The sequence below is a fragment of the Molossus molossus genome, unplaced genomic scaffold (genome assembly GCF_014108415.1).
Source record: "Molossus molossus isolate mMolMol1 unplaced genomic scaffold, mMolMol1.p scaffold_m16_p_18, whole genome shotgun sequence".
NCBI classification, from domain to species: Eukaryota; Metazoa; Chordata; class Mammalia; order Chiroptera; family Molossidae; genus Molossus; species Molossus molossus.
This window is the reverse complement of record NW_023425353.1, coordinates 61,321,644-61,344,308: the sequence shown is the minus strand read 5'-3', so window position 1 is coordinate 61,344,308 and position 22,665 is coordinate 61,321,644. Positions and strand designations below refer to the sequence as shown.

The following is a 22,665-nucleotide window of genomic DNA, read 5'->3' as shown; positions in this document are numbered from 1 at the left end:
CTTCATGAGTCCAGGTGCCGTGGCCCTTATGGGCCCTTTCCTCCTGGAGAGCCTACCAAAAATTATATTTTATGACTGTTGGATAAAAATGAATACAATTTTTGACTATAAAACATTCACTTTTTTCTTCTGATTTTAAAAGAAATGAAAACCTTTGGGGGGTCCTAGGCACGGCGTCCACTACGCCATCCCCTGGGAAAGTGGCCCTGGCTCCGAGCTCCCCGAGCCCCGCCTGCAGAGGCCACCACAACCAGCATTAGCTGCCGGTCAAGAACCGCATCATATGTATTTTTAATGACTGCTCTCTGTTGAGGAAAAACATCCAAAAAAGAAAATTTCAATATTGCCCCAAAGCAGGAAAGCAGTCAAGCAGGGGAAGGAACCAGGGCCCAGCCTAAAGAACCAGAACCACTCTTTGGTACCTAAATGCTTCCATTTTATAGACAGCGGGGCAGAACCCTAATAGCAGAAAAGAGCAACTCTCTTCACCTGACGCTTTCCAGAGAAGGAAGCCAATGACAGGGACAGAGCCGGCGCGGCCTGCCGACAACCCGCCCTGGGGCTGCCCTGGGGCTGGCTCGGAGGATGGACTGCTGGGCCAGGCCTGTGCTGGGCTCTGGGACCAAAGCCCGCCCTGCGGAAGGACAGGGAGCAGCTCTGCCAGCACAGTGGCTCCATCGCGAAGGGCCGGACGGCTCTGGGTCCAGAGCTCCCACCAGGACCCGCTTCCACGCTGGGAGGCCACTCCGTGCCCGGCTCTCCCGCTGCCACACACAATCGTGGTGCAGGTGCTCATGAGCCCCTGAAAGTCCATCTTCTCCACGTGTCACTATTTACCTTCCAGAAGTGCACGAATGAAAGTGCTTTCCTGCAAGAGCCATTTTTCTAAGCAGGAGTCCCCAAAATAAACTTACTGTCATAAACCTGCTATTCTAGAACTGGGTTCGACTGGGAGTCGATACACTTCTAGACCTTGAAAGAGAATGTGATCTTGTTTGTACAGCTTAGGAAACGGGGCTGCAAGGCTGTTGGGGGTGGGGGTGAGTGACGTGGCAGGCTGTGATCTACACCAAAGGAAAATGTCTCATCAGACTCATGTCAAGGTCATGGATCGAGAAGTCAGTCCTCAGGCCCAGGCTACAGGGCACCCACCTCAGCAGAGCCGCTCAGCCTCTCTGTGCCGTCTGGCAAAGTTTCAATGACTTTGGAGTAGGACAGGCCCAGGGTTTGGGCTACGATGGTGTCCTCTGAGCTGGTGCTGGGAATTCCTATTGGGAGAGGAAGAAACACAAAATGTCTCCTTTGCAAATGCCCAAATCACAAATAATCAACAGCACCAGCACCTAGCTTTAGCCTCCTCGGGGAGACACTCCCTCTTTCTTTATAGGAGCAAGAGAAGCATACCCCGTTCACTGGGCACAGGAGAGCCGTTGTGGAGAACCTCACCGCCCCCCACCACCACCAGTTCACCGTCTCGGTACTGTTTCCTTTAAGTCTTCTTCCCTTGCTTAATTTCATTTCAAAAATAGTTGTAATCCTAAAATACACAACTTGGGGTGCTTTTGGGCATGAAACAGTAAGTCACAAGTCTCGGGGGAGCCTCTTCTCTGAACCCACTGGCGACAGAGGACAGGGCGTTCTCTTGAGGAGGCTGACTGCTCCGGCGTTCGCCAGCACCCCCGGGAAATCCACGCAGTCAGGAAGCCGGGAGCTGGCAACTGTCTGCTGCTGCACTCCATTCCCAGAGGCAGGAGCACACCCTGAACAGACATTATTCTTCAGCCCACACACGCCCTTGAGGAGTCGGAGTGGAGCAGGAGTTAATCACTCCTCCAGAGGGCCCCGGCCTGGTTCGGCTTCAGCGATCCTTAAGAACAGGTATTCCAGTTATTGGTGTTGTGGCCCGGGGCGAGCAGCACCCCTGGTCTCTACCGGAAGCACCCAACCCCCAGCTGTGGCAAACAAAATGTCTCTACAGTTGCTGTATGTTCCCTGCTGGCCAAATCGCCCTGGGCTGAGAACTCTTGCTGTAGGGTCAACTGTCACAACTGCTGACATCCTTGTAGGCACATCACCTCTTGTAGCGGCTGAGAGAGACAAGCGAAGGGTAATACCCAGCATGCTCTAGGCAGGTCTCCGCGAACAGCCTCTCCGGAGCCTGGCCGACAAGGGCGCGTCCTGTTTGGGAGACATGCCCTAAAGCTCCTTGCTGAGGCGGAGGGGCTCCGAGGCTGTGTGCCAGAGATTACCGACAGGAAGGAACACCTAGTGAAGGGACCTAATAAACGTTCACAGTGCTGAGAGACACTGAAGGGTGAGGCCCGACGGCGAGCAATGAATACTACTGAAAAGTGTTCCCGGCCAGGAAGGGAAGAGTCACTTCATACACTCCAAAGTGTACGGTCCAGAGTAACCAGGAGTCATGTCCTTATATGCATGTATGTGTAACCGATGGACACAGACAACAATGCTGGGGGGATCGGGAGGAGGGAGTCTGGGGGGAAAAGGGAGAAACATCTGTAACAAAAATTAATTAATTAATAAAACAAATAAAAATCTGTCAGAATAAAAGACAAAGCCCACTCTGGGTCAGGCGCTGGCGCCGTAGGCTCAGGACGCCGCGCTGTTTGAAGTGAGACGGCAAAACGACTGTCACCTAGTTTGATTTCTCTTTCTGTTCCTCTAGGAGGGCAACAGGCAGTAACTTAGGAAATGTTAGTTATGTAACTGTGGGAAATCGAGACAACAGGAAAAATTATTTTCGAAGCATACCAAAAATCAGCCTTTTTTTCCTTCAGACACTCAATTTGTGTCAGTACTTTGAATCAAAACACCAAAAGCACAGAACGCCGCATCAACAAACACTGCCTTTATCATTCATCGTGGCTAGCCGTAGCAATAATTTTCCTAGGTATAAAATGCAGAAAAGTAGAAGATACCGTTTAAGTAACGCACTTTCTAGGTTTCGACCGTCAGGAGAGAGTGACCTGAACGAACGGCCACTGTCTGCTTTCCGTGTGGGGTTTGCTCAAGTCACTTTGTCCAAACGGATCTGAGAACTGAGGGAAACATGATTCTGATAAGAAATGCTATTTGGTCTGTGTGGGAAACCAGTGGAAATGGGTTCTCTGCAGGGTGCCGGCCCTCTGGAGCCGGGCTGGGGTACAGGAGGGGCGTGGAGAAGAGGCGCTGGGGCGCAGCTGAGGGCGGACCTGGGGCCCAGCTGGGGGCGGACCTCCGATGGGCTCTTTGGCTGCCGTCCTCGGTTCCTCCCCAGGCTTCCCGCTGGGTGCAACCGTTCAGGATGCTCGAGTGAGCAAGGGGCCGAGGGTGCCAATTTACACTTCTACACGCGCATCCCCCTCCCTGGCTGCTTCCCTCCTCCTCCGAGCCTGCACCAAAATCCCAGCCCACGGGGATGGTTTGTGCGTGCAACCCCCTCTCAGGAGCTGCCGCAGGTTCTGGGTTCTGAAGTGGGATTTTCACCCGAGATGTACTGTTCCCGGCATCATAGGACAAGCCTCACCAACCACTTCCACTGACAAGCCCCCGCGGGCCAGACACCTTTTATTATTCTCAATAGCAACCAGCAAGGTGCAATCTACTTGAAGCTTTCAAGACATAGTTCTTAAATAAGGGTGGTGATTAAATGAGGGGGGCATTCATTATTACAAAGAGGCAAAATGGCTCAGAGAGTCAGCTCTTCCACTTGACGGCAACAGGCTAGCGTTTTGACTTAAAGTCTGCGACAGATATGATCCCAATTACATTTTAGTAGCTACTCACCTATTTTTGAGTCCAGAGAGTCCTCAAAGTCAGCTCTGGCCGAGATGACAACGGGGACCTCCTGCTGGGTGAGCATGTTCACAGCGGTCACGGGCGTGAGGCAATCTGAAAGGGAGCCCAGAGCCAGGGGAGAAAATAGGCATTCACTCTCTGTGTTTTGTGCTAATTGTTAAATAATTTGTTCTTTGAAGGTTTTAATGGGTAATTCACAACAGTGGGAAATCAAATGATTAAACAAATACATGAAAATGTTCCTCCATGCTCATAACCAAAGACGTGAAAATGGCATTTTTACTTTCCAGATGGCAGAGAAAAGATGTTCCCACCGCTCTCCTTTTCCTTTTGAAAATACCTCAAATATACGTCAAGTGAGCAACACAGAAATCTACCTACAGGAAAACTAGGAGCCGCCGGGAGTCCAGACCATAACACTGGAAGACAAGTGGCCAAGGGAGTAGAAAATGACTGAGCAGAGAGACTTCCAGACAAAGGCGAAACAGTTTCTTCCCATGCACTCGTCCTGAGGAGGCACTGGAGGACGTGTTCCAGCAAAACGAAGCGGTAAATCAGGAAAGAGACAGACATGGGGTCCAGGAAACAGAGGGTCCCACAGGAAAGGGGGAGGCTATCTGCAGAACGAAGAGGGAAGTCCTAGGGTAACAGGTGTGAAGTAGGGGTCTGGGGGTGGCCAGGTCAGAGGTGAGCAGGACAGAGGGCCCCAGGAAGCCCCTTCAGGATAAAGAGGAACTGAAACATTATCTGGCAGGTTGGAATATGTAGAAAGCTGTACTGAGAGGAGTTTTCAAGAGCTGGGAGGGTGTGGGAAGACTTAGAAATTCAAAGAACACAAAGCAAATGTGTCCTTCGTGAACTTCAGGAAAAAACAGAAAGTTATCTAAAAAGGAAAATGTAATCACAGTCTCCTCGGCTCAGCTGTGAGTGGTATTTACGTGTCCATAATAAAACACTTCATTTGGAACCATCCAAATGCTGTGTCATCTTTAACAAAGCGAGTTACACCTCCTGCGGCAGGGCGACAAGCCCTCCACGCGTGACTCTTCGCTAGGAACACGGAGACCCAAATGAGGTCCCAAAGGCAGAGGGACGAGAGGGTGAGCTCAGTCAGTGAGTCCACTTGAGCTCATGGTGACAGAAGCAGTTTAGGAACTCTTTCCGTGTCTCCCTGCCATGTTGTAAGACTTTATATAATCATCCAAAATATGTTTTATAAACCCCAAAGTTAAAATAAGCCCAGGAATTGGGAGTTATTTTTCAGAGGTAAAAATAGGCTCTGTGGGCATCTAAGCTAGCTCTCATCTTCTTTCACCTTGGGTGTCAGGAAGACAGGATGGAGAACGGTGGGGACAGAGTGAAATGTGACCCACATGGGTCTCCACCCAAGGGGCCATGGCTGGGAGGCCGCTGCTGCCCAAGCTGCCTGAGGGCTGACACTGCTCCAAGTGGAGACCCATACTTCTGACTCCGTCTTGTCCCACCTCAAGACGAACTCTGCAATGACGGTGTGCTATGAGGCGGATGGAAGGAGGGCGGGGCAGTGAGTGGGAGCCACGAGGCACTGTTTCGTGGTGGGTCGAGAGGCAGAGTGTAGGCATGGCACACAGACACCTGGAGGTCTGCGCCAGAGAAACAGCCGGTGGCGCAGACGCCCGTCGACCCCAGATCTGACTCCTGTCCTGACGTGGCGACAGATGCTTAGTTGGACACCCGGCCGCGGAGCTGACGGCGGCACTGGGCAGCACCCCTGGCACCAGGTGTGGCCACAAGTATGTGCAGGACTAGCTTGCAGCTAGTCCCTTCTCAAAGGGAAGGAGCAAGCCCCTTCCCCAATCTTCCGTGCTGTGATGCAGATGAAATGTGAATGTCTCAGAACATGCAGATAAGGGCAAGGTCCCAGGGGCACGGGGCAGGAAGACAGAAAGAGCCTTGGTCCTGACGCCCTCCCCAAGCACACTTGTCATGCCCACTCTGAGTTTCTGTCTTTTTAAGAAATAAACTTCTGTCTTTTTAAGTCACTGTTTTTCTAGGGCTCTGTCACAGCCACCAAACTTAGATCCTAGGTAATCCACACCCAAAATAAGTACAAGTGGTTGAGTAAGGAGGTTACTGTTACTGTTATTAACAGTACTCTTTGGCTTTTCATGTAATATACATATATCACTTGAATTTTTGAAAACACGAATTAATTTTTGAAGCGATGGAGATTAAAGTAATTTTGAAGAATGATCATTTTATATCTAAGTCAGCAAACACTTTTAGAAGGCTAACAGCAATGTTTTGGAGCTGCACTGAAATCCACCTACCGTTGGAGAAGGCACCGTAAACTGATTCCGTCCTTTCAGTAACCAACAAAAGCAACCAGTAGCAAGAACTAGAAAAGTATTCGTAACCTTTGACCAAAATGGTCCCACTCTTGGGAATCTGTCCTAAGGAAGTAACTCCATAGAGGCCAAGAGCTATGTGGACACAAATGTTTATAATAGTCCAAAAATGAAAAGGGCCAAATGTCCAATATGATGGGGAAGAACTGGGATATGAGAGTACATTGAGTTGATAGAATAATATGTATGGAGTAAAAAACAATTGTGAGACCTGCGGGGGTGGGGGGTGGGATATTTTGTAATATCATATTAAGTGAAAACTAAAAATAAAGAGAAGCACTTGGATTTTTAAGATACATGCATGTAGACATGTGAATCACAAAGTAATATGACCACATGCAAAGAAATAAAGTTGGACCCCTACCATTGCCATATATAAAAATTAACTAAACTAGATTAAAGACCTAAATGTAAGTCCGGCTGCTGTGGCTCAGTGGTTGAGCGTCGACCCATGCACCAAGAGGTCGCCAGTTCGATTCCCAGTCAGGACACATGCCCAGGCTGTGGGCCAAATCCCCAGTGGGGGGCATGCAGGAGGCAGTCAATCGATGTTCTCTCTCATCAATGTTTCTATCTCTTTCTCTCTCTTTTCCGTTCCTCTCTCTTTAAATTCAATAATAATTAAAAAAAAATTATGAAAAAAGAAAGACCTAAATGTAAGCTCTAAAAGTATAACAATCTTAGAAAAAACATAGGTGTAAATCTTTATGATCTTTGACTAGACAGTAGTTTCTTAGATATGACACCAAAAGCAAAAGCGACAAAATAAAAAAATAAATTTAACTTTATCGAAATGAAAACTTTTATGCTTCAAAAGACACCATCAAGAAAGTGGAAAGACGCCCAGCAGGTGTGGCTCAGTGGTTGAGCGTCGACCCATGCACCAAGAGGAGGTCACCGGTTAGATTCCCGGTCAGGATGCAAGTTGTTGGCCTGATCCCCAGTGGGGGGCGTGCAGGAGGCAGCTAACTGATGTTCTCTTTCATCGATGTTTCTATCTTTCCCCCTTTCCCTTCCTCTCTCTCTCTAAAATCAATAAAGAAAAAAAAAAGTGAAAAGACAACACACAGAATTGGAGAACATTTTTATAAATCATATATCTGATAAGGGACTTATATCTAAAACACATATAGAACTATTACAATTAAGTAATAAAAAGATAACTCAATTAAAAAATGGGCAGAGAATCTGAACAGACATTTCTCCAAACACAAATGGCCAATAAGCACATGAAAAGGCGCCTGGCATCAGGGCCACGGGGTAAATGCAAATCAAAACCATGACGCGACACCACTGTGCGCCCACCAGGATGACGAAACCAAAAGACCACAACGACAAGAACCTGGGAAGAGGTGGAAAACCTGGACCTCACACCCTGCTGGTGGGAACGTAATGGTGCGGCTGCCTGAGAAACAGTCCAGGGGCGCCTCGACCAGTTAAACAGTCACCATGTCACCCAGCAAGCCCTCTCCCAGCACACACGAGGACAGGAAAAGTATGTCCACACAAACAGCTGCGCGGAGGTTCACGGCAGCATATTCACAGCATCTGGAAAGTGGGAAGAACCGAAATGTCCATCGATGGATGAATGGACAAACAAAATGTGGTCCATCCACAGAATGGAGTATTATCCTGACAGAGAAAGGAATGAAGTACTAATACGTGCTGCAACACGGGTGAACCCTGAACACATCACACTACGTGGAAGAAGCCAATCATGAAGGGCGAACGTCATATGATTCCATTTACACGAAATGTCCGGAACAGGCCAATCTATGGAGCCGGAAAGGGGACTGGAGTTGCCCGGGGCGGGGGAATAGCAGGCCTGGGGTGATCGTTAGAGGGCATGGGATTTCATCATCATGGGGATGATGAAAATGTTCTAAAACCGTGGTGATGGTTGTACAACTCTGTGGATATACTAAAACCATTAAACTGTTCACTTTAAATGAGTGAATTTTGTAGTATGTGAATTATATCTCCATAAAGTCGTTGGAAGAAAAATATGAAAAAATGTAGTGTATTGCATTAAAAAGTTGGATTTTTTAAATCTTCCACGTAAAAGTTCTGTTATGACAGTTTTTCAATTAGAAAAAAAGTAATCTTTAAATTTAAATGTCAGCAGATTTGTAATGATTACATAGTAGCGACTTGTAGGCTTACCACACCTGGCCAAAACCTATTTCGTAAAAAGAACAAAGCTAAAATCTGAAGTTCCCGCAGGCCTGGTCCTCCCCGTAGTTCTGGTCGACCACGTGCGGGCCACGTGAAGCTGGACGCCAGGAAAACCGTGGAGACCCGAGGGACGGAAGCACTTCCCCGTCAGGTAGGAGACTGGACGCATCAGTATTACAAAGGGACATGCTGGGCAAAGGGCGCCCCCTGCTCGTAGGGCCCCACTGCAAAGGCGGCCCCTCGTGCCTTCTGGAAAGACTGCCGCCTGGCTCTGGTTCAGTGGTCGGCAGCGCAGTCGGTGCCCGTGGGGTTCGTTCCCGGGACAGTCCGTGGAGACAGGGCTCTGTGGCCACTAAGTGTGACTTCCTCTCCGAGGCTGCCACAGTGCACACCAGCACAGCAAAGCTTCTGTCAAGTCCAGAAGCGAAGAAACCTGGTTACTTGTGTGTATTCCAGGGTGTACGAGCTCAGCAGCTTCCCCTCCTGTGGCCTCCCTGAAGCCAGCAGAAACGGTCTGGTTAAAGAGCAAACTGTTCCAGCCCACCCCCACGCAGATGCAGGGGAGTCGGGCAGTAGTGAGCAGTCCCCTACTCAATGTTCTGGGGCTTCATGTCAATAACAGCCCTTCTGGCAAAATGCACTGTGCAGCCCACCGGTGACCCAGAGCCGAAGTGTGTGGTTCCAAAGCCCCAGGCTTTGGATCTTGAATATTAGGGATGTAGGGAAGGAATCCAGAAAGGCCAGAACAGCTTCCAGAACTGACGGTATTTCCCTCTTGATGCGTTTTATGTTTGCTAGTTCCTATCAAGTCAGAGCTCACAGAACATGCCTCCGGCAGAGGTGGTCAGCTGAGGGAGGAGGCCAATGGTTACGGAAAATCGCCTCTAAGAACTCTATAGGAAGGGCCTTACTTTCTGCTCTCCGGAAGGAGAGATGCTGAGTAAAACACAATCCATTTGGTCAATAGCATCAGCAGCTCAACCAGAAATCTGAAAGCTGTCTGCCTTGCCACCTTCCAGAGAGTCCTCAGAGCTGTCCCCGCCCTTCCATGCTGACACCGCTGTTCCACTGTCTTCGCCGCTCTTCGCCGATGGGGAAGCTGGTCCTGCTGCTGCCACCCTGTCCACGGTGCCACCCTCCTCCTGAGAGCCAGTCACAACCGCGTGCTGCCACGGCTGTCAGTGGTCAACCCGCCAACGTGCGTCACCTCAAACCTGACATCCAAGGAAGAACCAAGCCACCGGCTGATTCGAGCCAGCTGGCGAGGGTGAAGGACACGGATCAGGTTTAAGATGAGACCTCAAATGCCCAAGGAGGCATCGGTCCATATTCGTATGGTCGTTTTCATTCATCCTTCGGGAAAACGGCATTATACTCAAAGCAATTTGGCTTTACGTGTCTAATGCCACAGCAGATGCGAACGGATCTAGGGACTTGGAATAAATTGACATCTGCAAAGAGAATATCTCCTCTCTGGAAATGAGAAATGAGAAATTCAGAGTCAAGTGCAATGTTCCAGCCAGAATTATTTCAGGGGTTATCAGAAAGCGGAGAGAACGAAGCTAACGAGTCATCAGCGCCAAAATGAAGTGATCAGACCAAGTCAGATGCACCGATTCCCAAATGGTCATGAAAACCCTGCTCTCTGCACACGCGAAAATAATCTTCACCTATGAAAATGTTTTAAATTTATATAGTGCTATTCATGTCAGGAACTCTATCTTTTATAACTTATTAGTTCATTAATCCCCATTAACATTACTTCATTTTAATTTGTGCCTCCAAATTAACCATAAGAAAAAAATTAAAGGACCCTGGCCAGTTTGGCTCAGAGGTTAGAGCATCAGCCCGCGGACCAGAGTCTCGAGCTCGATTCCGATCAACAGCATGTCCCTCGGTTGCGGTTTGGTCCCCAACCCTGGTCGGGGTTGTGAGGGGAGCAGCCAATCGATGGGTCTCTCTCACATCGATGTTTCTCTCTCTCTCTCCCTCCCTCCCACTCTGTCTGAAAATAAATGAAAAATATCTTTGGGTGAGGATTTAAAAATAAAAAATTTAAAAAATCGAAGAGCTAGCTATTTACATGTTTCAGTTTTTCAATTTTAGATATTATTCAACCATCATGGCCCCTGAGGAACCTCAAATGCTCACGAGAGTAAAGACAAACTTTCCCTGGAAACTAGACAGTTGAAAAAATCGCGATTTTTTGAGCAGAAAATGAAACAGAGAGATAGCTACAATGGACTTTATAAGCACACACTGAAATTTTAATTCAAAAGAGTCGTTTCTAGATTTCAATAGACAATGTCAAAAGAGATGAAACCAAGTTCTCTGTCTCCTGAGCCTGAGTGAATGACACACTCCTCTGGCTCACCCGTAATGACCCGTGAGCGGCCACCTCCGGGCCCCCCAGTGCGCAGCATGCAGCAGGCTCTTATTAAGTGTTCGCTGATTCGAACCCTGGCTCTAAGGCGGTAAGTAAATGATTAGAAGAGCTAAGTTGGGATGACACTGACTATCTTTACAACCCGATGTCAGGAAATCTTTTATTCTGGTTATCTGAAGAACAGCAATTTTAAAAAAAACCACTTTTATCACCATCCAAAACATTTTTGCTAGTTAAATAATTCAACTAGATCCCACCGATTCAGACTGTGTGCACTTCAGTTTATACTCGATGAAAAGAAAACAGGGATGAGATTTTTGTAGAAATATTTACAATTCTCCGGAGACCCCTTCTAATCCCTAGAGGACCTCCTTCCGCCTGCCCAGGACCCAGACCCCCTTCCTCTGGGAAGAGCCTCTGAGTTTGTTTTGGGAGACCTACCCCTTCCTCACTGGTTAGAGTCTTGGTAGTCCACCATGAAAGATCCCTGGCCTTCCCTAGGCCAAGAAAAGATGCCAGGGACCCCAGTGATACCAATCAGACACCTTTCCCTGCAACAGGAATCTTGAACCAAGTGCCCCAAGCACCAAGGGCGAGCAGACTCCTGCAGTCAGTGGCATTCGAGAGATACAACTAATCTCTGCTGCCCAGCTGCCCAAACGTCCAAGGCTGCTGCCCAAGTCCTCTTCCAGACTGGTTCTCCAGGGCTCCTCTGGTCAGCAAGGTCCCCATAGCCTGCCAGTGGGTTCCCCTTCCCCTCTGGGACAGCCAGAGGTGGATTCTGGCTTGCAGCCACAGCCCCAGATGAACAGGCACCCCCCAAACCCTCACGGACCAGTAACAGTCACTGCCCATTCCCGTTCGGCTCGACCATTCATTAAAGACCTCTATTGAGCAGCACTCTGATCGTCTGCTCAGATTACGATGTGACTTCATTAAAATAATATCAAGTTGATGAAAATGTTGCCTCTAGTTCTCAGCGGCTTCCTTCCTGTCCCTGTCCGTACAGCTTTATTTGGTGATGGAATTATTAATGAAGCAGAAGATTCTATTCCTATCAGAAAAGGCCTTTAAATCCAGATTCCATTTAAAGGGAAAGGGTTGCGGTTCGCGCTAGAAACTCAAGCAGCACCCAATCCAGGGGCTCAAAGTGAAAGCAGGGGGCAACGTCGTATTCTCAGAGCTCTTCTGTAACCCCTAGGCTTTAAGATAAAATAACGTCAGGCCAAGGTGAAGAGCGAGTCACACAGATGACGTGAAAGACCACGAAGTCTGAAACACTGTAAGGCGCAATGTAAGGCACTAGCCTCCGTCTTGGCCTCAACTTGCCAACTCACCTTTGCCAGGGACCAGTGCCTTCCGGAAGGCTTCCTTCAGAGAGCTGTGCCCGTGTAGGAGTCTGTGGCTGGGGGTGACAGCAACGTGGGATGCGCCATAGATGGCCTCGGGGGTGGCCGTGTAGGCGGTCAGCTTTTCTCCCGTGACCTGCCCATCAACCTGGCCGGGGAAGAGCACAGAGCACGGTCATTTCACTTCTCGGTCCTCCCTCTGGGCTGTTGTGCCCCCAGCTGCTCCCTTCACCTCCCCTCCTCGATCGCAAGCAGTGGGCCCAGCTTCTGGCCAAAGCCCCGGGACGTGGGGGCCCGAGGGACCCCGGCAGGGGCAGAGGCTTGCAGCTTCTCCTTCAGAAGCCCTGCCTAGTGCCCGCCACCAGGCTCGCTTGGGGCCCTGGATGGAAGGTGGCCAAAGTCGGAGATGCCATCCCGTCTTCCTGGCCCTGGGAGTCTGAGCACAAGTCACAGCTGGAAATCTCAACACCTGCTCAGAAAGGCAGTAGGAGAAAAGTTCGTTTCAGGATTTAGTTTTCAAAGCACACACTCTCTGCTGGGGGCTCCCGCGTGTGCGGCTGGAGTGGGCTGGGTCGCTCAGGTGAGGAGCTGGCACGGGGATCGTGAGCTCAGCGACAAGCAGCAGGTGCTCCGTGGGCACCAGATATGGCGGCTGTCAGGAGGAATGAGCCTAGAAAGGTGGGTCATCTCTGTCTCTTGGCTGTAGCTCCCTCTCCTAAGGTTTTGACTGGGACTAAAGTAGGGGAAGGGTTGGTTTGCAGCTAAATGAACTGGCACACAGGTCTTGACTGGAGGAAGAGAAATCAGAAGGATAAAAAAATAACACCCAGGCAATAAATTGCAACACAACAACCTTCTAGCCAGCAGAGACCGAGAGCAGTGTGAAGGCACCTGCAGAGAGGTGGGCCTTCGGCAGTTTCTGCGCAGGTCCCCTCTCGTGGCCCCGGGAAGCACCGTCTATACCAGCTTCACGTGTAGCAATGAATTCATGGCTCCCTGTCGTGGGCCCTGAACCCCCCCGACAGAGTGAGAGCTGTGGACCCACTGCCCACACAACATTCTGCACCTAATTTCAGGGAGTCCCAGGACCCCCAGAAGACGATCTAGACAGGTGCTGTGCAATGTGGCAGCCAGAGAATATGCGGCCGGAAGCACCTGCAATGCATGTGCTGTAAGTAAACGCAGATTTCGAAGACTCGGTACTAAAACCAGTGTTAACTATTTTCTTCATACTTTTTTTTAAATTATTATTCTTGATCACATCTTAAAACAGTAAAATTCTGAATATAATTGGTTGGAAAGAAACATTATTAAAATAAATTTCACCTGTTTCTTTGCACTTTAAAGGTTGTGGCTACTGGAAAATCTGAAATTACATATGTGACTTTCTACTGGACAGTGGGGCCCCAGCTGCTGGTGTGGTCCACGAGCCGGAGCAACGCAGAAGGGACCTGTGAGCATTAACTGCTGGAAAGGCTACTACCCGGTCACCTTTAGCTCAAAGTCCAGATGGCAGCCCACACAGTCCCCGATCCAGTGGGCCTGCATGCCTTTGATTCCATACCACTCCGGAAGGTCTGCCAGCGCATCCTGCATGGCCTGTAGGAAAGAAAGAGAACAGACAGGTAGATGCACAAGGCTCAAGAGAGCGAATGGGTTGGGGCTTGCTAAGGAAAGACACCTGAGGACACAGAAGGAGGCCCAGCAGTTAGCCCTCTTCTGGTTCACCTGCCAATCACAGGAGCCCAGCAGAGGCGAGAAACTGATACGCTCATGATGACTCGATTTCGTGAGAGGGGTTTGGCCAATTTCTCTGTCCTGAGTGGGTCAAGGTTTCACAGGAGGATGAAAATGGACAAGGAAAGACCATGAATGTCTTTGATGAATGTGGTGAATGCATTTTCTCCCACAGTCCGGGAGCTAAACAGAAGAAGTCCAAGTTTATGAATTTTGAAACGCTAAGGCAAGCCGTTCATGGTGTGGGTGTTCTACAACTCAGCTACATCATATATAAAACATATTGCATCTTTGCATTTGAAAAACAAAAATTAAGGTAAGCAAACCCATCACATTGATTTGTATAGACACTTGCTATTAGAAATGCATATTTATTTTTATTGTCATTTGTCTACTTTTACTCCTAAATTTAATCCTAAATAAAAGAGGCTTTTCAATACCCATTCTCTATGGGCTCAAGCACACGCCAGCCCTTATCATTTGATGAGACAGACACAATCCTCCAACAGACAGGCTTAAAGTAACACATATATTTGGGGTTTTTGGTTGTTGTTGTTTTTTGGTTTTGTTTTATTTGGTACGTGCCCCTAGCGGGAACCAGACTCTCTGGTCCGTAGGCCGACACTACAACCACTGAGCCAAACCGGCCAGGGCTAAAGTAACTCATATGTTTGTAATGCGAAGAGTCCAATTCAAAATTCCTAATTGGGTTAGGATGGATACAGGCAACACAATGATGCTTTCTTTATTTGCCTGGTGTTTTGTCCTTCACGAAGTGCTTTCACCCATCTCTCCTCCCACACTGGTGAGGGCGCTCACGTCCAGGCCCCTCTCATGCCAGGCTGCGGGAATGGAGATGCCAGGGCCCAGACCAGATTCATCAACAGCATTCTATCCCCGAAACCGTAGAGCAGTGGTTCTCAACCTTCCTAATCCCGCAACCCTTTAATACAGCTCCTCATGTTATGGTGACCCCCAACCATAAAATTATTTTTGTTGCTACTTCTTAACTGTAATTTTGCTATTGTTCTGTCTTAGGCGACCCCTGTGAACGAGTCGTTTGACCCCCAAAGGGGTCGCGACCCACAGGTTGAGAACCGCTGTTGTAGAGGTTCTTACACTACTGTGTGATACACAACACAGGGCATGTTCTGTATCTGTCATCTAGCTCTCAACCCACTCTCATCAGGAGAGCCTGGAAGTTTCAAGATCCAGAAACTTCTTTGGGGCAGAAACTGTGGATAATGGACACCATCAGGGTGACCAGCTAAGTGTTCACTCCACACCAGGACCTCGCTAGGCATTGGGGGCCTGGGCATATATAGAGCAGAACGTGCCTGAGTCCCTAACAAGAAGATTAAATATAGTAGCTCCCCTTATCCATGGGGGATACATTCCAAGACCCCAGTAGATGTCTGAAAGTGAATGGTACTGAACCCTATGTACACTGCTTTTGCCCTATACGTACATACTTATGATAAAGTTTAATTTATAAATTAGGCACAGTAAAAGACTAACAACAGTAACTAATAATAAAATAGGACAACTATAACCACATACTGTAATAGAAGCTGTGTGAGTGTGGTCTCTCTCTGATAACAGTGTTGGACAAAAGGGATGACTCACACCCTGGACTGGATAGAGTGGGGCGGAGCAAGATTTCCTCACGCTAACTCAGAACAACATGCGATTCAAAACTTAGGAACTGTTTATTTCTGGAATTTTCCACTTACTATTTTTGGGCCACCTTTGACCATGAATAACAAACTGCAAAAAGTAAAACTGTGGATGGAGTGGGGCTGAGGGAGCCATGGTAATCCACAAATGGCATCTGTTGCTATTAGTTGGGTAATGATCAAAACTCAATGCCAAATGCCATTTGCAGCAAAGAAGATGGGACATGGGCCGTGGAGATGAGTCAAGGGAAGAGAAAGGTTAGTGGGCAGGGAGGTTAGAAAAGGAGCAGAGAGAAAAGCAGAGGAGATACAAGAGGAGGAGAAGGAAAGTCACAGGGGCTGGGTGGGCGGAACATAAAAGCTCCAAACAGAACCGAAAGGAAGGAGAAGAGGGAGAATTTGAAAGCAGAAGCAAGGCAGGTGATGGGAAAAGGGTGGAAGACCATCACGGCGGGCAGTGCCCCAGCAGCTGAGAGTGTCTGCCCCAGCAGACAGGGCACAATGAACCGCAGCTGCAGTAAAAACACTGAGCTCACCGTCTGGTCACCAGCAGTGACCTTCCTGCAGCAAGGCCATCCATCTCGAGTGACGAGCAAGGGAAGAGGGAACAGACTACACTGACATAAAACAGGAATCAGGCAGGTATGTGCAAACCAGAGAAAGGACAGCACGGAGAGCGTGGGGAGTTCAGCCTGTCCTTGTAGCACAACATCACACCGAGGCTCAATAAAGGAGAGGTCCCCTTCCTTTCAGCTGCCAGGGAACCCCACGGCGCGACCCTTGGCACAACCCTCACTGCAGAGACCCAACTACCCAGCTGGTGATCATAGGTCATTTTCAACCAAATGATCCTAAGGTTCTCCCATTTCTGGACTGTGATTCATGAAGATGGAAATGCATTTCATGACAACATGTAACCAACTAGAAACTGCAAGCATTCTGAAGTCTACTTGGCCATTTGGAAAGGAGGTCCATGAAGCCAAAGAGCTGGTAGGGGAGATTCAGAAAAGCCCAGAGTTAAGTTTTCAAACTTGGTAGTTCAACATGGCCACACTTCACCACAAGGGAACACAATTCTGTAGGAACGCTCGCCCAGTATCCCAGGGGAAGTAAATTAAGGACCAGACCAGCGTGTGTTAATGCATGTTCCCACTTCCTGTGACTGCGAGGAGGCTCCCCCGGGAGCAGTGAATCCTTTATGGTTGCGAACAGTGTTGTCCAGAAGGACCGTTACGTGTCTCTCTCTGAGTGAAAAATGACTTCTGAGAAGACGGTCCAAGTCCTGCTTCAGGCTCCTGCCTGCTCCTTATGCTTCAATGAAAGTACCTCTCCTTCCGTTTCTCAAAGCCCCCAGCCCGCCGCATGGCCTGGCTCGCAAACCTTGCCTGGAACACCTGCCCGGCCGCGTCGCTAACACAGGCCCCTCCATCCTCCTTGCTCCCCTGCACGTCCCAGTGTCCGTCTCCTCTGCTCACCTGCTGACTGTGCCCCGGGAGCAGGGACCATGCTCAGTTTCCTGCTCCACCGTATACGCAGGACCTATAGTGCCTGGTATACAAGAGGCGCCCTGAATATGTGGGAAAAATGAACAAATGAGAAATGGGCCTCCTTCCAGGGAAATGTGAAGACCAACCCATCCCCCTCTCCTCCTGATGATGAAGAGGACGGCAGCCTCTGACAACCGGCTCTGGCTCAGCAGCCCGTCCCAGCGGTCACAGGGGGACAGGGGCCTAGCTCTTCCGTGGGCCCCTCGGCATCCTTTCATTTCCCCGGTTTCCCGTTCCTTCCCTCTCAGGGATCCCAAAGGGCCTCAAGCCCATGACTTATGTGTGTCAAGTTTCTGCTCTAAGAGAAAGTTACAAAAGCCCCGTCCACCATCCCCTAAAATAGTTGATCCTGGATTTATCTGGGAGTGTTTAAAAATTACTCGTGGTGGTGGCTTTATGAGATCTTGATTCACCAAAAAAGAAAAAGTGAAATTATATTCCATTGTGTAGCTTACATGTATTCAGTTGCCAGGAATTCTTCCGAAACTAACTGACCACATGTACAAAGGGCACGTTCGAACCCTCAGCTGACGCAGATGTGCTGGGGACTGGAGGAGCTCAATGCAATCTGCACATGACGTGGCACAGAACTGTACACGTGAAACCCATGTACTTTCATTAAACAATGTCACCTCAATAAATTTCATTTAAAAACTTTTAGCCCTGGCCGGTTTGGCTCAGCGGTTGGAGCGTCGGCCTGCGGTCCGGAGAGACCCGGGTTCGGTTCCCGCTAAGGGCACGTACCTAGGTTGCAGTTTGTCCCCGGCCCTGGTTGGTCGTGCGGGTGGCAGCCACTCGATGTGTCCCTTTCACATCGATGTTTCCCTCTCTCTCTCTTCCTCTCTCTCCCTCCCACTCTGTCTGTACAAAAAATGGAAAAACGTCCTCGGGTGAGGATAAAAAAAAAAATAAATAAATAAAATAAAAACTTTTAAAAGTCTGTTCTCTAACTCTTTCAGATGAACACGGTCTCTCCACGTTTTCCCTTCCTGGCCGACGTGAACGGAGCAGGCTCACAGAGCCACCCACGCACGTGACAGTTCAGGAACGCTCAAGAGCAAACGGCAGAAGCACGAAGAAGTTCCTGACAGCACGGAGCTGGAAAGGCGGACAGCGGATTTAGCACGACCCGGAGGTGCGCGGGGCTGCGTGAGGCAGGAACGAGCCAGCCGGTGAGGATGGCCACGTGCACTTCGCCTAAAGTGAGTGCGGGGAGAAGCTTCTCTCAGAGAAACCAGCTGCCCGGGGAATCGAGAGGCATGTGGTGTCTCGATTATGACATGAATCTGTCAACTTCAATTACAGACGCTCGCTGAGCTCGGCCTCGGAAGACGGGTGTTTGGATCAGACCAGTGTCAGGAAACCAGGAGCGCACGGGAACCTGTCGCACCGCCCGGGAGTGTCCAGCCAACCCCGCAACTCTAGGGAGCAAACAGCCCAGGCTTCAACAGATCAATGTCGGAAAAGGAAAGGGATGAACAGAGAAACCTGTCCATTAAGACACTTAAAAGACATCATCAGATACAAAAACGTGAGGGTAAAATAAGCCACAGTGTCCAGGGAGGCACATGAGGTGACAAAGATACAGAGAAATGTAAGGAAGTGACAGTCCTAAAAGTCAGAACTGCAGCTACTCTGGGGGCAGGGAGGCAGTTTGTCACTGGAATGGGGCATGTGGAGCAGGGCTCCGGGAGGAGCTGCACAATCCTGTCTCCTGACCTACAAGGGTGGTTGCGTTAAAAGACTTCAATGAGCCCTGGCCGGTTTGGCTCAGCGGTTAGAGCGTCGGCCCACGGACCAGAGAGACCCGGGTTCGGTTCCCGTAAGGGCATGTACTTTGGTTGCAGTTTGTCCCCGGCCCTGGTTGGGGTTGAGTGGGTGGCAGCTACTCGATGTGTCTCTCTCTCTCTTCCTCCCTCTCTTCCTCCTGCTCTATCTGAAGAGAAATGCAAAAGTGTCCTTAGGTGAGGACTAAAAAAAAAAGAATTCAATGAGTTAGATATTTGTTTGTATGGTTATCTGCATTTCATTTTACAATAAAAATGTAAAAAAACAGAACAAAAATGTAATACTGAGGTTGCTATTGTGTTAACCTAAAAATAAAAGGGCCTTTCAAAGTGACAGGCAACAAGCACTTACGTTTTATGTTTATTGACAACAACGAAGAGACCTCAACGGCCTCACCTCCAGGGACTGGAGCCTCTGAAACCAGGTACGGTACGGACAGCAGTGCTGTGCTCACTGCTCCGTGGGCCGCTGACCCCTGAAGCCCTCGTAGGTTCGTGGACTGCCCTCCTGTGTAGCAGAGGTCAAGATGCCTTTATCTGAGATCGGGAGGGCTTTTCCCTCGGGGGGCTGACTGCAAAGGGAGGGGGCTCCCATGCGTACGCACTCATTTCACTGAACGCGTATAAAATGCATTCTTTAATTGATAAATGCAAGTTTCTAAAAGACAAAATAATTTCTAAATGAATCCTAAAAGAAAACTTCGGCCATCTGAGCGGTTGCTCTGAAATTCCTTATCATTTGTCCTGCTGTAAACCTGACAAGATATTTCAAAGAACCTAACAAACTCAATGCTCAGACATTTGGCAAAATTAGAAGTCTAACAGGATTTTCGAAGCCTCAGTAGCTTCCGGCCCTTTTTATTTTTCCGTTAACAATTGCACAGGTCCCGGTTCTGGATCCCACAACACTCCCGACAGTGCCCATAGGGAGATGCCGGCCTGAGATCTCCCTGACTCAGCTGTGAACTCTCTGGGTTTGTTTTCCGTACATCCTACCAGGCCCAGAGCCTTGTACTGGGCAAATGCTCATTAAATTCCCATTTAATTTCCTCTACTCAAGGGAGCAAATCAGAGCGCAGACCCCCAGGCAGCTGGCAAGGGAAGCCTGCCCTTCGGAGAACACGTCCCACGCCCTGGCACTTCCACGGACGTCGCCTCATTTCATCTTCACACCAGCACGAGCCACGTGCACAGCGTCTCCGCCTGGCAGAGGAGGAGTTTCCCCTAAGTCACGCCGCAGGGATGGAACCAGGGAAGCAGCCCACGAAGCACGGCGTGGCTGCCCCACGGGACCACGTCTATTCCCGCACCCCCCCACGGCGGCAGTTCTTCCAACCAGCGGTCCCGCGGCCCCTTTCAGACCGTCCCAGCCTAGCCTTCTCCCACCTACAGGGGCACTTAATAGAGAGCTGCCTGCTTCAATTAGCTCACGTTTTTATTTTATTCCTGGAAAGAAGACTCTGGTTACGCGGTCACCAGGCTGACTGAGGTTGTCATCAAAATGCCCTCTCTTTACAGATGAGGACACAGGTCCCCAGAGGTTAGCCGTCTGCTCAACAGCACTCAGCTAACTGGAGCCAGGCCAAAGACCCAGGTCTCCTGGAGTCCATTCCTCCGCCCTCACTTACTACAGTGCACTTCCTCATAACTCCCAACGTCACAGCGAAGCCTCTTCCTTCTCGGAGGGACCTGCAAGATGGGTGAGTGGCAGGGCCCCCCACCAACTGCAGAAGCTTGAAGGGGGTACTGTCCCCATCGCACTGTTCTTCCCTGGTAGAGGTGAACCGTGTAACTGAGCCGAGGCTCAGCACAGTCTTGGAACACTGTGGGGTGACTCGGAGGCACAGGGTCAGCCGGTCTAAATGCCACACCAGGAGTGAGAGGCTGGACCTGCTGGGACCAATGGTAGCAAGTGCTTCACCAGACCATTCCCGGGACAAGATCGTAGCTGTGCCCTGTTCGCCCTGACCCGTCTGAGCGTTGGTCCGCAGCCTCCCCATCCAACAGTGAGTGACCTGACTCTCTTCTGACCAACTCCTTTTGGCTTATGGTAACCAGAGTAACTCTGGGTTGTGTGAATACGTTTCCTGACTACTACCAATGAATTAAAGAAGTCAACATCCTGAAACTATACCGTCTTGATATTACTGTAACAAGAGTAACATCTTAATGTATTAATTATATTAATATAATATGATATGTAAATAATTAATATTCTAATAAAACTATGCATTCCAGAAAGCCTTTCAATTTACAGAGCAATCAAGGAAGTTCTATTTTTTTCTTTTTTTTTTATCCTTACCCGAGGACATTTTCTGATACTTTGTTCAGAAAGAGTGGGAGGGAGAGAGAGAGAATGAGGGAGAAACATCGACGTGAAAGGGACACATCGAGTGGTTGCCACCCACACGACCCAACCAGGGCCGGGGACAAACTGCAACCGAGATACGTGCCCTTAGCGGGAACCGAACCCAGACCACAGGCCGACGCTCTCACCGCTGAGCAAAACTAGCCAGGGTGGAAGTTCTATTTTTTATTTCATTTTATTTTTCAAGGAGGTTTTCAATGCCAACAGGTGAACAGCTAGTGTGTTATAAACTCTGACAATGACCCACGGCTTTTACTCTCCAATGATCAATCAGATTCCATTTAACTTCCAAGCAAAACTACATGTATCTGTCCATCCAATAAAACCCATATTACAGCCCTGGCAGGTTTGGCTCAGCCGTTAGAGCGTCGGCCTGCGGTCCAGAGAGACCCGGGTTCAGTTCCTGCTAAGGGCACGTACCTCGGTTGTGGTTTGTCCCCGGCCCTGGTTGGGTTGTGCGGGTGGCAGCCACTCGATGTGCCCCTTTCACGTCGATGTCTCTCTCTCTCTCTCCCTCCCACTCTGAACAAAAAATTGAAAAATGTTCTCGGGTGAGGATAAAAAAAAACAAAAAACGTATTGCATGATTGCTCCATCTCCCTTTCTGTCCTTTCCTGCCATAGAAAATCCGGCGTCGACAGGGTCCAAAACTGACAGCACCTTCACCCCTCCCTTCCCTGCATTACTGGCACCTTCACCCCTCCCTTCCCTGCATTACTGGCACCTTCACCCCTCCCTTCCCTGCATTACTGGCACCTTCACCCCTCCCTTCCCTGCATTACTGGCCATCGCCGATAAGCCCTCTCGTTGCGTTGGCCTCCAGACTGCATCGTCGAGGCTGGGGTACTTCTCGTGGACGGGCTTTGCTTTAAAATATTCAGATCTCGGTGAGGACAAAAGATTCAAGAAGAATAAAATGTGAATATTTTGATATGCTAATATGGGAGGGAAAAAACCCTCCAGCTTAATACCTTACCAAATTTATGAATACTTTTAAAAACCAAAAGCAATTTAAAAGTAAACCAAATGAAATTAACATCTTGAGAATAACTCAGCAAGTCCTTTTTAGTCTCCACTGAAAAAAAATGAACATTATTCATGGCTGATTTTTGATGAATACCTGCTCATCAGCTCTGAATGGCCTCTCCCTCACACCAGAGATGGCCACGTCTCCACCAGAACATGAGCCTGGTTGTTTAGTCTAAACAGCTAGTTTTAGCCCTGGCTGGTTGGCTCAGCTGTTAGAGCGTTGGCCCTCAGACTGAAGGGTCTCAGGTTTGAGTCCCACCTGGGTTGCAGGTTAAATCCCTGACCCCAGTTGGGTCATGCAGGAGACAACCAATGGATGTGTCTCTCTCACATCAATGTTTCTCTCTCTCTCCCTCTCACTCTATCTAAAAATCAATGGAGAAATATTCTTAGGTGAGGAGTAACCAAAAAAATAAAATAAAGAGC

General features: G+C 49.2%; 1 protein-coding gene across 1 annotated transcript in view; it reads right to left on the bottom strand.

Moving 5' to 3' along the window:
- LARS2 (leucyl-tRNA synthetase 2, mitochondrial) overlaps window positions 1-22,665 on the bottom strand; it is a 127,248-nt gene that overhangs the window by 41,945 nt on the left and 62,638 nt on the right. The window contains exons 8-11 of the mRNA XM_036266338.1: window positions 13,587-13,694; window positions 12,084-12,243; window positions 3,787-3,891; window positions 1,153-1,268 (exon numbers count right to left, since the gene is read on the bottom strand). Of these exons, the coding sequence (XP_036122231.1) occupies window positions 1,153-1,268; window positions 3,787-3,891; window positions 12,084-12,243; window positions 13,587-13,694 (489 nt within the window). The remainder of the gene's footprint in view (window positions 1-1,152; window positions 1,269-3,786; window positions 3,892-12,083; window positions 12,244-13,586; window positions 13,695-22,665) is intronic.